General features: G+C 44.6%; 1 protein-coding gene across 1 annotated transcript in view; it reads right to left on the bottom strand.

The window, feature by feature from the left end:
- Window positions 1-6,934: 6,934 nt before the first annotated feature.
- LOC126297476 (protein obstructor-E-like) overlaps window positions 6,935-13,762 on the bottom strand; it is an 87,645-nt gene continuing 80,817 nt past the window's right edge. Inside the window, exon 4 of the mRNA XM_049988350.1 lies at window positions 6,935-8,619. Coding sequence (XP_049844307.1) covers window positions 8,318-8,619 — 302 coding nt within the window. The 3' untranslated portion in view covers window positions 6,935-8,317. The remainder of the gene's footprint in view (window positions 8,620-13,762) is intronic.

The following is a 13,762-nucleotide window of genomic DNA, read 5'->3' as shown; positions in this document are numbered from 1 at the left end:
CTTGTCCTGTGTTCCGACTTGGGAGGAAGACTGCCGTGGCTTAGTGGCAATCTGTGCTGGTGTGGAGATTATACACTGACGGAAGAATTGGATGTGGCCATTTCACTTGCTCGCTTAAGTATAGTGGTTAGGTTATTTCGGCATTGCTTGGTCACGATTACTCCACAATTAAGAATGCGGCAGGTGGTAAAGTAGAATCTCGTAGGTTGCTCATGCTTGATTGAATGGAAGTTGATTGTAGTGCCATATACTACTTTTCAGTTCATTGGGCTGTAAATCAAACTAGTCACCTTCTTCTGAATTATGAAATAGTTATTGCTATGTTGAGAGTCGTGTGGTGGAAACGTGATGTCCGAATTACTTGTCGAGGATTTGAATTTTGCGTTTGTCGCTTCGAGGATCCATGTAATAACATATGCAGTTATCAGTCAATTTCTTCTGGAATTATTTCAATGAAAGTCGAATAATTTTTGTTAGTGATGCATAGTATAGTGCCATGCTGTACGGCTGTCATCTTGCTGTGTATCGAGAATTCGCCTCACACTCCCTGAATATTGTGGCATATCGGAAACCACATACTTACCTGCAGTCGCTGAACATTAGTATTACGAGAGGGTAAAAAGGGAAAAAAACAAAAAAAAAGGAAATACATTGCCGTGGACTGAGCTTGTGTAGTACGCATTTCTGCCACTAGGTGTGTATAACGCAACTCATTGCCAGTTCAGTACCGCCTGTGTTCTCGACCTGGCTTGTTCTGTTCACGTGCAGCAACTGTTTCTGCTAGCGCTGTTTTGTTCTTGTTCCGTTTCGTTTTTCATGATGGCAAGTTTAAGTGAACAACGTGTAGCTGTGAGATTTTGTTTTCTACTCGGTAAAAATGCTGCTGAATATGTTTTAATGTTGAAAATAGCTTACCAAGATGGCGCTATGGGTAAAACTGAGGTGTACGAGTGGTTTTCACGAATTAAAAATGACAACATGTCGATTGATGACAAACGTCGTTCTGGACGTTCATCAGCTGCCAGAATCGACGAAAGTATTGAAAAAATTCGAGAACTTGTGCTCACAGATCGTGTCGACAGACAATTCATCACCTGTCAGAGATTAGTGCTTTATCTTGGAGCTCGGTCCAGCGAATTTTAACGGAAGATTTGGGCAGACGGAAGACTGGTTCATCCAACACGAAAACGCACCTGCAGAGACAGCCATCTCTGGTACACAGTTTTTGGCTCAAATGGCATGATTCCGCTGCCCCATCCACTCACCTTACTCGCCTGACGTGGTGTCGTGGGACTCTTTTATTTCCGCGCATGAAAATTGGCATGCAAGGACACAGATTTGACTAGAAGTCAGAAAACGAGGGATGAGCTGTCAGCCGTTTCTAAGGATGACTACTAAAAAAAGTTTCGAACAGTGTTAGCACCGATGGGACAAATGTATTAGTTATAATGGAGAGTATTCTGAAGGGGATACAATTGATTTGTAAACAATTTGAAAATATATAGTTTTTAAAAAGTTATTAATGTTTTTTGGATACCTCTCTTTAATATTTCTTCTTTGGATGCTATGAGTTTTCAGGTGCAGATAATGAAAACCGACGGGTGATGTTACGACGACAGTTGCGTGTTAAATATCGTGCGCAGTGAACTCGCACTTTACCGTGATGTTACGTGAAAATGATATTCATGATTTATGTACTGGTTCTCATGGTTTAATTATTATCTGTATTTAAAGTCAATGATTCAAAAAATGTGGAAACATTCTCAATTGCTGGCCTCTATAAGCAGCAAGCTAACTCTTGTTTTTTTCTGTATCGCTACCTCGATCAATCATTACTCACTGTGTAGTATTCTAGCTGCTATGCTGCATTACGAAAGTGTGTGTGATTGTAACTACTTCTGGTAAACTTCAAGAGTCATATAGCATTTCTAAACCGATTTCTGGGGAATAAGAATTATGTTTGCATTGCTTGAAAGTTTCATGCGTTAATTATCATTAAGTATGGGAGTAACCATTCCTTCTTATGGTAACACACGGTTTCCAGTTTCTATTGAATTTTGGTTAAAATGTAGGGTTGTGATGTCGACCAGTAATTTGTAATAACCCTTCTTGTAGCCCGCACGGTTGGCCGTGCGGTCTAACGCACAGCCTTCCGGGCGGGAAGGAGCACCTAGTCCCCGGCACGAATCCGCCCGGCGGACTTGTGTCGAGGTGAGCCGGCCAGTCTGTGGGTGGCTTTTAGGCGGTTTCCATCTGCCAAGGTGAATGCGGGCTGGTTCCCCTTATTCTGCCTTAGCTACACTATGTCGGCGATTGCTCCGCAAACAAGTTCTCCACGTACACGAACACTGCCGTTACTCTCCCACGTAAACATAAGGGTTACACTCGTCTGCTGTGAGACCTTCACTGGGGGTGGGGGGGAGGGGCACCGGGGGCCGATCTGCACAATAACCCTGGGTTCGGTGTGGGGCGGCGGAGGGGTGAAGTGGACTGCGAGAGTCGTCGTGGGGTTGTGGACCATTGCGGCTGCAGCGGGGACGGAGCCTCTCCGTCGTTTCTAGGTCCCCGGTTAACATACAATACAATACCCTTCTTGTGGCTGCAGCGTAGTAGTGCCGGTATTATGACAAACGCAATGCTATCAAGTGTATCTTACCCTGTCCAACTGTCATTCGAACGATACTGAGTTATACACTAAGGGAAAAAAAAGGACGCACCACGAATAAATTATCCGAATGGTACGAAAATCAGTAGATATGATATACGTGTACAGACAAACAAATGTTTGTAATTTCAGCAAAAACGGAGAATTTATTCAAGAGAAAGAGCTTCACAAACTAAGAAAGTCAATAACGCGTTCTGCCATCTCTGGTCCTTACGCAAGCAGTTATTCGGTTTGACATTCACTGAGTTGTTGGATATCCTCCTTCAGATATGGTGCCAACTTTTGCCTAATTTGCGCGTTACATCGTCAAAACTCCGAGCTGCCAGTAATGTTCCCAATATTCTCAATTTCTGAGACATCCAGCGACTTTGCTGGTCGATTTAGGGTTTGGCAAACAGGAAGACAAGCAGGAGAAACTGTCGCCGTGGCCAAAGGACATTATCTTGCTGAAATGTGAGCACAGGATGGCTTTCCACGAAGGGTAACAAAACAGGGCATAGACTATCATCATACTACCGCTGTGCTGCAAGAGTACCGCGAATGATAACTAAAGGAGACCTGCTGTTAAATGAAATGGCAGTCCAGACCATCACTCTTGGGTTGTAGGGTTGAATGGCGGGCGACAGTCAGGCTGGTATCCCACCGCCATCCAGGGCGTCTCCAGACGGTGTGCGGACATTTGCCACGCCAGACATTTGCCATGATTTTACCTGCTCCGAAGGGTTGGGTCCCTTGTCTCCCCCTCGTCCTCCTCCTCCTCATCGCTTACTCAGCCTTTCTGCTGGTTTACTTAACATAGAACCAGAATCTCTTTGGATTTTCCACCACATTTCTAGAGAGAGTTTCGTTGTGTAAACTATTAAATGCATCCGCACTGAAATCCGCACCAAATTTCGAGCCTCAGTAAGAGTTCGCCAAATTCGAGATTTTGCCTTTATGAATTATACCTGCCTTTTCGGTGCTCCTGCAGCAGCTTTCTGTCGTGTTTTGTGTACCATGGGGGATCAGTTCCGTCTCTTATTATTTTACTTGTTATGAATCTCTCGAGTGCTGTTGATACTATTTCTTTGAACTTAAGCCACATATGGTCTTCACTTACATAGTTTGGAAGGATTTGAGACTGTCTCTTAGAAAGACGTCAACCGAATTTTGAGTTGCTGTTATAAATAAATGTATTTCGCGTTTAGTTTTGGTGAATTTCTTTGTTACGGAATTGAGCCTCGCTCGACTGTGTGTTCACTAATCCCTGTATCCGTCGTGATGCTCAGGATTATTTGTGGCTAAGAGGGCAAGTGTGTTTTCGTAACCATTTACAATTTGAATGTCTTCGTGAACTAATTGTTCAAAATAATTTTTAAAAAAACATTTAGAACAATTATGGAAGTTGTTTTCTATCTACAATAGTGTCTGAAAATGTATTTTTGTCAACATACGGAAGGTAGATTGAAGTCACTGCCCACTGTAATTGAATGAGTAGGGTACCTATTTGTGATGAGACTCAAGTTTTCTTTGAACTGTTCAGCAACTGTTTCATCTGAGACAGGGGGTCGGTATAAGGAGCCAATTATTAATTTATTCCGGTTGTCGACTATAACCTCTGCCCATACTAAGTCACAGGAACTATCTGCTTCAATGTCGCTCGTGAGCTGGAACACACATTACATTATTTTTCTTAAGTTCTGCTTCTTGTTTCTGTCGTACGTGGAAAACTTGTTTGCGCAGCAGTCGCCGACGTAGTGTAACTTAGGTGGAATAAGGGGAACCAGCCAGCATTCTCCTTGGCAGATGGAAAACCACCCATAGACTGAGCGGCTCACCGGACCTCGACACAAGTCCACCGGGCGGATTCGTGCCGGGGACCAGGCGCTCCTTCCTGCCCGGAAGGCCGTGCGTTAGACCGCGCGGCCAACAGGGCGGGCTACAAGAAGGGTTATTACAAATTACTGGTCGACATCACAATCCTACATTTTAACCAGAATTCAATAGATACTGAAAACCGTGTGTTACCATATAAAGGAATGACTACTCCCATACTTAATGATAATTAAGGCCTGAAACCTTCAAGCTATGCATACGTATACAATTACGGCTTTTCCCTCCAAAACCTGGGATACTTTCTCTGTGACCCTGTAAATACCAGAGCTAAACAATGTAGAAGAACAACATACGTTACAAGCATAGCATTCTGTATTACTTCATTTCCTTATTTCTGACATTTTAAAATAGTACGTCGACTTTAGATGACATGTCAATCATAGATGTTCTTATCTCTATTTAGTGGACGTATTTTCAGTCATGTTTTGAACATTGTCCCGCTACACTTTATTAACTAATGTTTCGCCGCCAGGGATATCGCATTTTAGAGTGTAAATCAATATGAAGTATGTCGTTCTTCTTTTCACACATTCACATATCCACTTCTTCTTTCCTTATTGTCTTTTGGGCATGCAGTTGTAGTAATAAAAGTAGGCAAAAATGCAGTGATCCAAAAGAAACGATTAGCGTACATTCGCATTCTCTTTACATCGTTCCTTTCTTGTTGCTCCCATGACGATGGACTTTTTCTACCGCAATCAGTAAGCGTGAAAGGAAGCTACCGTATAGACAGAGGGATCTATATTTATACTTAGCAGAACTAATTACAGACATAATCGTCGGTATTGCTTTCGTTTCCCAAAAGTTATAAATATTTCGATTTCGGAAAAGAAGCTCTGTATTTTGCCAAGACGTCGAAGAAGGTCCCTTACGTAGTGGTTGTATCGAGTAAGATGTGGAGACGGCGGTTTGAAAGCGGGCAATAATAGTACGAGGAAGGGCGTCCCTTAACTGAGGGATCGCTACTCAAGCTACATGGCGAAGGGACAAGTGTGTCAAATGTCCAGCGTGTCAAATGTCCGGCGTGCCAAATGTCCGGCATTCCTTCAGACATGTCTTCGCTGGCCACTGGGGCTCTATTCGGAGCGGGACTTAACGCTGAAGACAATTCTACTCTATCCAACGAGATTCCTGGCCGAACGTGCTCGACACAACTGCAAATGGGCATCTCGGTGTACAGAGGTCAATGGTAGTCGGATCAAGAGATGCAGTGAGCTCAGCCCCCATTCTGTGAGCCTCATAAAGGACCTCGTAGTCATCGGTGATAATGTGAAACCAGAGCTCTGAATGCCTCTCTGACGACTGCTCGGCTCTGTCGTTCTGTCGCGTCCCTAGGTGGATGGCTTTCTTCTTGACACTTTATTTGGCCATGGGTTCACCCATTCCTGCCAACACCGTTGAATAGTGCCATCTCTCATATTCAAATGTTGAGAGATTCGCCGATTACTCCAACCAGCTTCTATGAGCCCAACTAAGCGTCCTCTCTCAAATGCTGACATATGTATGTATTGTTAACGCTCCTGTCTGCAGGCGTAGATACTGCCCAACTGAGTGCACGAAATGAAATTCGCAGAGACTTTGTGCCTTGGTATCGTCATATCCCTGTGTGCGGTGAAATTGAGCTGCATACACATTCACCCACCGACCTCAAATGTTTACAGTTTTGCATTTTCAGTGAAAACCTCTATGAAAATCAATTTGGGAACAGTTAGCGTAACTTCTTCGTTGTACGTCGTTTCTTTGTATTAGAGTGTATTTGGAGTACTGTACTTGCATGTATACCCTCACTTAATTTTGGTAGTAACACTCCTTTCTTTACGTGCACAAGAAGAAATTAGAAAATGTGACTGAACAGTAAGTAGATTTGTGACCCACACATAAGAAAGTGTATCAAATAGAGATCCCACGTGCCTGGGTTCCGTTCCTTCAGTGTCAGAGGCAAAAAATACAGATGATCCGCATTTCGTCTTACACGGGTGGTAGTTGTCTGTACTTGTTCAAAATATGTATACTTTTTACTTTAATTTAAAGGAGTTATATACGTCAGCAGGAGACATTATTTCACATTATAACGATCTATACGTTGTGTAATGAAGCTGCTTTACTGCCTGAAGCTGACAGTAAAGTGAAACATTTATGTACGCTTTTGCCACTTTGCAGCGTTGTCACAGTAATACTCCAGTTTTATTACAATACTTCTCCCATGTACAGACTGACTATATAGGTAACACTCAAAATTTTTAAAAAAATGATGATAATAAAGTACCGTGAAATGATAGGGTAATGCCCTGCTAACAGTTATTTGTAATATTTATAGTTTTCCACTAATGATGTTTTTGGCAGACGACTTGACAGTTAAGGAGCGAGGTCTGTGCGTAGGAACATACAAGCAGATAAAACTATTTATGATTTTTATTGTAATGTTCAATGAGAATTACAATGACAATGGGAACTGTAACAATAAATTTATCTTGAGGAAATTGGAAAATATTCACAAGTGAAATACTGGGTACAAGAAAAATTTACAACGAACTGTTAAGTTGTAACTAGCAACATGAAAAAAAACGATTTATCTCTATTGCTGGCTGGGAAAAAGCTAGTACAAAATCAGTCTTAATTAGAATGAAAAGAAATCATTAGTTTCCTTTGACAAACATTAATGAGTAATGAAAAGGTATACGAACATGAAGAGACTTTTACGGTTGAAAAACACGGATATAAAGTGATGGTAAATACTATGAGAATTCTACAATGAATATCAAATAATTACACAACAGAAAATGTAACACATTATTTAGTCTACATATATAAGATAAAATGTAAAGGGTATTTGAACTTTTCAAAGTGTACAGAGACACTGGAGGACTGAAAATGAGGATCTTCAGGCGGTTAAAGTTAATTTTAATTTTATATACACCACAGTAAAATTATTTCGGGAAGGCATCTGCCGTAAGATTGAAAACTATTGTCTAAAGTTTCATTTACTGTTTGACTATATATCACAAAATTCCCTTCTTGGGTGAGGTGCATCAAGACTCAGTCAGTCGGTTTTTGGTGTTAAAACGAGCTATATAATTTTATTTTCTTCGAATAAGCTGTTGGCAGCAGCAAGGAATACTTACTCGATAAATATACCGTAATGTGACAAATATTGACCCGTAGTTAAATCTGGACGGAAATTTAGCATTTACTTAAGGTAAGGGGAAAGACGTAAGTCGTAATGAGGCGGTTTCGTTAATGTGTTGCTTATAGCACTGAGTCATAACGCCCCCGCTCCCTCCTACTCATCTCTTTCCCTCAACCTTTTCATATCTAATAGCAATAATTTTGCCCACGGTTGGTGAGCTTTTGTTACTATTGGCATTTAGTTATAAGAAAAGCCTTCCACTTCGCACAGGTTGCCATTTCTATGTAAAAACCCGAATGATTACTGACTCTAGATAGGAGTACGATTTTTTGACTTTTTCTCCACATAATCGTTTAAAGATATCTTCAGGTAAACTAGCTGCAAATCATGTGGCCGAGAGTTAACGGAATACGCGCTAGAGTCCTATCGTTGGCAGATCAATGAAGAAACGTTTTTAAAATCGGGTTTTGCGTTCACACGCGGCCTCTCAAATGTGAAAGTGTGGAAGAAGTAAACGACGCTATTGCCCGGATAGGGCAACAGCACACGGCGCGCCATTCACGCCCGTTCTCTTATACACTAGAAGAGAGTCCATTAGATAGGAGAGGTGAGCTACAGCTAGAGCACGATAAATTAGAGCGGCGTGCGGCCTAGTTGCGCGGCCGAGGCCGCAGCGGGATGGGCAGGGCCCCGGGCGGCAGGTCGAGCGGCTGCTCGCGGCCGCGTGCGGGCCCCGGCACGTTGCGGTCGTCCAGCTCCTCGGGCGGCGGCGCCTGCGTCGTGGGCACGTCGCAGTCCTCCGTGGGAGGCACCACGCAGCGCAGCGACCGCCGGTCGAACACCAGCATGGCCGGGCAGCGCTGCAGCCGCGGGTAGCCGCCCTGGCACTGCCAGTACCGGTTGCACGACTTGCCCAGCGGCACGTTGCCGTTCGCGTCCTCGTTACACAGCGCTAAAAATCACAACAAAACGTACTTTACCTTCTCAAAAGCAAACTCCAATTAACTCAGTTTATTGCTGAAGGAACTACACTACTGGCCATTAAAATTGCTACACCAAGAACAAATGCAGGTGATTCATTGGACAAATATGTTGTACTAGAACTGACATGTGATTACATTTTCACGCAATTTGGGTGCATAGATCCTGAGAAATCAGTACCCAGAACAACCACCTCTGGCGTAATAACGGCCTTGATGCGCCTGGGCATTGAGTCAAACAGAGCTTGGATGGCGTGTACAGGTACAGCTGCCGATGCAGCTTCAACACGATACCACAATTCATCAAGAATAGTGACTGGCGTATTGTGACGAGCCAGTTGCTCGGCCACCATTGACCAGACATTCTCCCAAGATCTGGAGAATGTGCTGGCCAGGGCAGCAGTCGCCCATTTTCTGTATCCAGAAAGGCCCGTACAGGGCCTGCAACATGCGGTCGTGCATTATCCTGCTGAAATGTATGTTTTCGCAGGGATCGAATGAAGGGTAGAGCCACGGGTCGTAACACATCTGAAATGTAACGTCCAATGTTCAAAGTGCCGTCAATGCGAACAAGAAGTGACCGAGACGTGTAACCAATGGCACCCCATTCCATCACGCCGGGTGATACGCCAGTATGGCTATGACGAATACACGCTTCCAATGTGCGTTCACCGCGATGTCGCCAAACACGGATGCGACTATCGTGATGCTGTAAACAGAACCTGGATTCATCCGAAAAAATCACGTTTTGCCATTCGTGCACCCAGGTTCGTCGTTGAGTACACCATCGCAGGCGCTGCTGCTTGTGATGCAGCGTCAAGGGTAACTGTAGCCATGGTCTCCGAGCTGATAGTCCGTGCTGCTGCACCGTCGTCGAACTGTTCGCGCACATGGTTGTTGTCTTGCAAACGTCCCCATCTGTTGATTCAGGGATCGAGAGGTGGCTGCACGATCCGTTACAGCCATGTGGATAAGACGCCTGTCATCTCGACTGCTACTGATACGAGGCCGTTGGGATTCAGCACGGCGTTCCGTATTACGCTCCTCAACCCACTGATTCCATATTCTGCTAAAAGTCATTGGATCTCGACCAACGCGAGCAGCAATGTCGCGATACGATAAACCGCTATTGCGATAGGCTACCATCCGACCTTTATCAAAGTCGGAAACGTGATGGTACGCATTTCTCCTCCTTACACGAGGCATCACAACAACGTTCCACCAGGCAACTGCTGTTTGTGTATGAGAAATCGGTTGGAAACGTTCCTCATGTCGGCACGTTGTAGGTGTCGCCACCGGCGCCAACCTTGTGTGAATGCTCTTAAAAACTAATCATTTGCATATCAGAGCATATTCTTCCTGTCGGTTAAATTTCGCGTCTGTATCAGGTCATCTTCGTGGTGTAGCAATTTTAATGGCCAGTAGTGTATTTGTCAGCCATGCCTCTACGACCGGTACTCGTACATCCATTATGCATATTCCCGTACAGCTCAGACGTTGTACTTGAAAGTAGCTTGTGCATGTAGAACCCAGTACTCCTACATAATGCATGTACCAGTACTGGTCGTAGACGCATGGCTTAAGACATATGGAAGTTTGGGTTTGGCCTTGAGTCGTGCACGGATAGCCAAATGGTAAGGCGACCGTTCGTGATAAGTGTGCAATCTGGGTTCGAGTCCCGGTCGGACACGAGTTTTCACTATCGTCATTCCATTTTACAGCTGATGATAGTCCTTATTCGTAATTACAAATTCATTTGATACATATGTGATTTAGTTTCCTCTAAGGATCCTCGCAGATAATAAAGAGTGCATCACAGGACTGCTTATTTACGATTCTCTTGTAACGTACAGATGCTTACGAGATAATGTCGGTTTCCTACAATAATAAAATATTTGTAGTAAACACCAGAAGGCCTGATGTTTCGCATAAAGATGTACATTATCCATCATAGCAGAGTTTCGTTCGCTTCAGTTTCGGCCAAGTCAGTGAATGTGGTATGTGGGAAACCTATATGGAATGTAATACCTACATTACTTAACGTATCAAATAATACCCCACAACTGTAGCTTAAGGGAAAACCACACAGATGTGATAATAAATCGTTAAAAGAAATGTACAAGGCCTATTCGGAAAGTAAGGTTCGATCAGTCACAAAATGGAAACCACTGTGAAAATCAAAAATTTTTTATCTGCAACAGTTAGCTACACCTTCCAGTTACTTCTCATAATAGCCAGTGCTCCGATTTAGACGTTTGTCGTAGCGTTGTGCCAACTTTCCAATACCCTCGTCGTACAAGGAAGCCACCTGCGCTTCCTGTCAATTCTCTACGATGGTTTACGGCTCGTTGTCTGTGCCACAACTTTGTCTTCATAGCGATTCATGTGAGCAGAGATGAAATTCAGGGAGAGTCAATTAGGGGCTCTATTGTGGGTGACCAAATTCTTCCCATCATTTTCATTCCCCCTTCAGAGTGCGATCGAGAATTGTCATGCAGAAGGAACCGTATGACAGCTATGTTTTGTAGGCTGCATGAATTCAGGCGAAATCTCACACCAGGCCCTCATACTTGGCGGGAGACGCTATTGTTCTTGGCGTCTTTACGTACTCACTGTGCGCTCACAACTCAAAAGAGCAACGTGACGCATGCTAGAGACAATACCCAACACATCTGTGTAAAACTTCATCGTATTTTCACTGTGATTTCCACTTCGCAGCCCATCAGACATTAATCTCCGATTAGCCCTCGTAATTTTTTCCCAACATAGGAGAAACCAATTCTACAATTGATGCAAGAAGCTTCAACACGTTCGCTTTTGAAGCAAAAGTAATTGCATTTACAAGAATATTCATGTATTAGAAAGTCGATAGCTGTGTAAAAACGGACGAATCATTTGATTCTATAAAAAAAATTTAAGTGTCAAGGAAAGTGCTTATGATAACAGACAACAACAGAAATATATGCTTCTCATGCATGAACTGTGTTTATATTCTTTTGCTTTCAGCGGAATAAGCTGCAAATATAGACATATTCGAGAGTGTTTCTTCATGAATGAGTTGCAGCTTATAACATTGAATCAGTGTGATTCGGACGTTTTTACTTATATTTTACGATAGTTCATGTAGCTTGGTAAATTAATAACACATGGAACGCAAAAATATAGATGGCAGCGCACTTTCCAACAAAAGGCGAAGGTCCCGAGATCGAGTCTCGGTCCGACACACAATTTTAATCTGCCAGGAAGTTTAATATCAGCGCACACTCCGCTGCAGAGTGAAAATCCTATTCTGGCTGTGCTACACTCCTGGAAATGGAAAAAAGAACACATTGACACCGGTGTGTCAGATCCACCATACTTGCTCCGGACACTGCGAGAGGGCTGTACAAGCAATGATCACACGCACGGCACGGCGGGCACACCAGGAACCGCGGTGTTGGCCGTCGAATGGCGCTAGCTGCGCAGCATTTGTGCACCGCCGCCGTCAGTGTCAGCCAGTTTGCCGTGGCATACGGAGCTCCATCGCAGTCTTTAACACTGGTAGCATGCCGCGACAGCGTGGACGTGAACCGTATGTGCAGTTGACGGACTTGGAGCGAGGGCGTATAGTGGGCATGCGGGAGGCCGGGTGGACGTACCGCAGAATTGCTCAACACGTGGGGCGTGAGGTCTCCACAGTACATCGATGTTGTCGCCAGTGGTCGGCGGAAGGTGCACGTGCCCGTCGACCTGGGACCGGACCGCAGCGACGCACGGATGAACGCCAAGACAGTAGGATCCTACGCAGTGCCGTAGGGGACCGCACCGCCACTTCCCAGAAAATTAGGGACAATGTTGCTCCTGGGGTATCGGCGAGGACCATTCGCAACCGTCTCCATGAAGCTGGGCTACGGTCCCGCACACCGTTAGGCCGTCTTCCGCTCACGCCCCAACATCGTGCAGCCCGCCTCCAGTGGTGTCGCGACAGGCGTGAATGGAGGGACGAATGGAGACGTGTCGTCTTCAGCGATGAGAGTCGCTTCTGCCTTGGTGCCAATGATGGTCGTATGCGTGTTTGGCGCCGTGCAGGTGAGCGCCACAATCAGGACTGCATACGACCGAGGCACACAGGGCCAACACCCGGCATCATGGTGTGTGGAGCGATCTCCTACACTGGCCGTACACCTCCGGTGATCGTCGAGGGGACAATGAATAGTGCACGGTACATCCAAACCGTCATCGAACCCATCGTTCTACCATTCCTAGACCGGCAAGGGAACTTGCTGTTCCAACAGGACAATGCACGGCCGCATGTATCCCGTGCCACCCAACGTGCTCTAGAATGTGTAAGTCAACTACCCTGGCCAGCAAGATCTCCGGATCTGTCCCCCATTGAGCATGTTTGGGGCTGGATGAAGCATCGTCTCACGCGGTCTGCACGTCCAGCACGAACGCTGGTCCAACTGAGACGCCAGGTGGAAATGGCATGGCAAGCCGTTCCACAGGACTACATCCAGCATCTCTACGATCGTCTCCATGGGAGAATAGCAGCCTGCATTGCTGCGAAAGGTGGATATACACTGTACTAGTGCCGACATTGTGCATGCTCTGTTGCCTGTGTCTATGTGCCTGTGGTTCTGTCAGTGTGATCATGTGATATATCTGACCCCAGGAATGTGTCAATAAAGTTTTCCCTTCCTGGGACAATGAATTCACGGTGTTCTTATTTCAATTTCCAGGAGTGTATATGTATTGTGATAGTGCAGTTAAAATGCCAACTCATTGGAGAGGTATCTAGATGTCGACAGCGAGCTAACACTACACATTATTATTATTACAGCTCGCTTTTGCGCAATACATTCTTTCTAACTGATGAGTTACTGCAGAAAATTATTCCATAAGACATTAGTGAATGGAAATATGCATGATATATCAGAAGTGTGATTCGTTTGTTACCAAGACTAACAATTACACGAAGAACGCAACTGAACTTAATTGTTTTCGAAGCTCTGTAGTGTGCTTCTTCCAGTTCAAGTTTTCGTCAATATGTACGCCCAAAAATGTGGAACATTTTACCCTATCTCCTGACTCCTGTTCATTTGCTACGTCAACTGTTGGTATGACTGGTTGTGTTGT

This window comes from Schistocerca gregaria, chromosome X, assembly GCF_023897955.1.
Source record: "Schistocerca gregaria isolate iqSchGreg1 chromosome X, iqSchGreg1.2, whole genome shotgun sequence".
NCBI lineage: Eukaryota > Metazoa > Arthropoda > Insecta > Orthoptera > Acrididae > Schistocerca > Schistocerca gregaria.
This window is presented reverse-complemented; position numbering and strand designations above follow the sequence as displayed.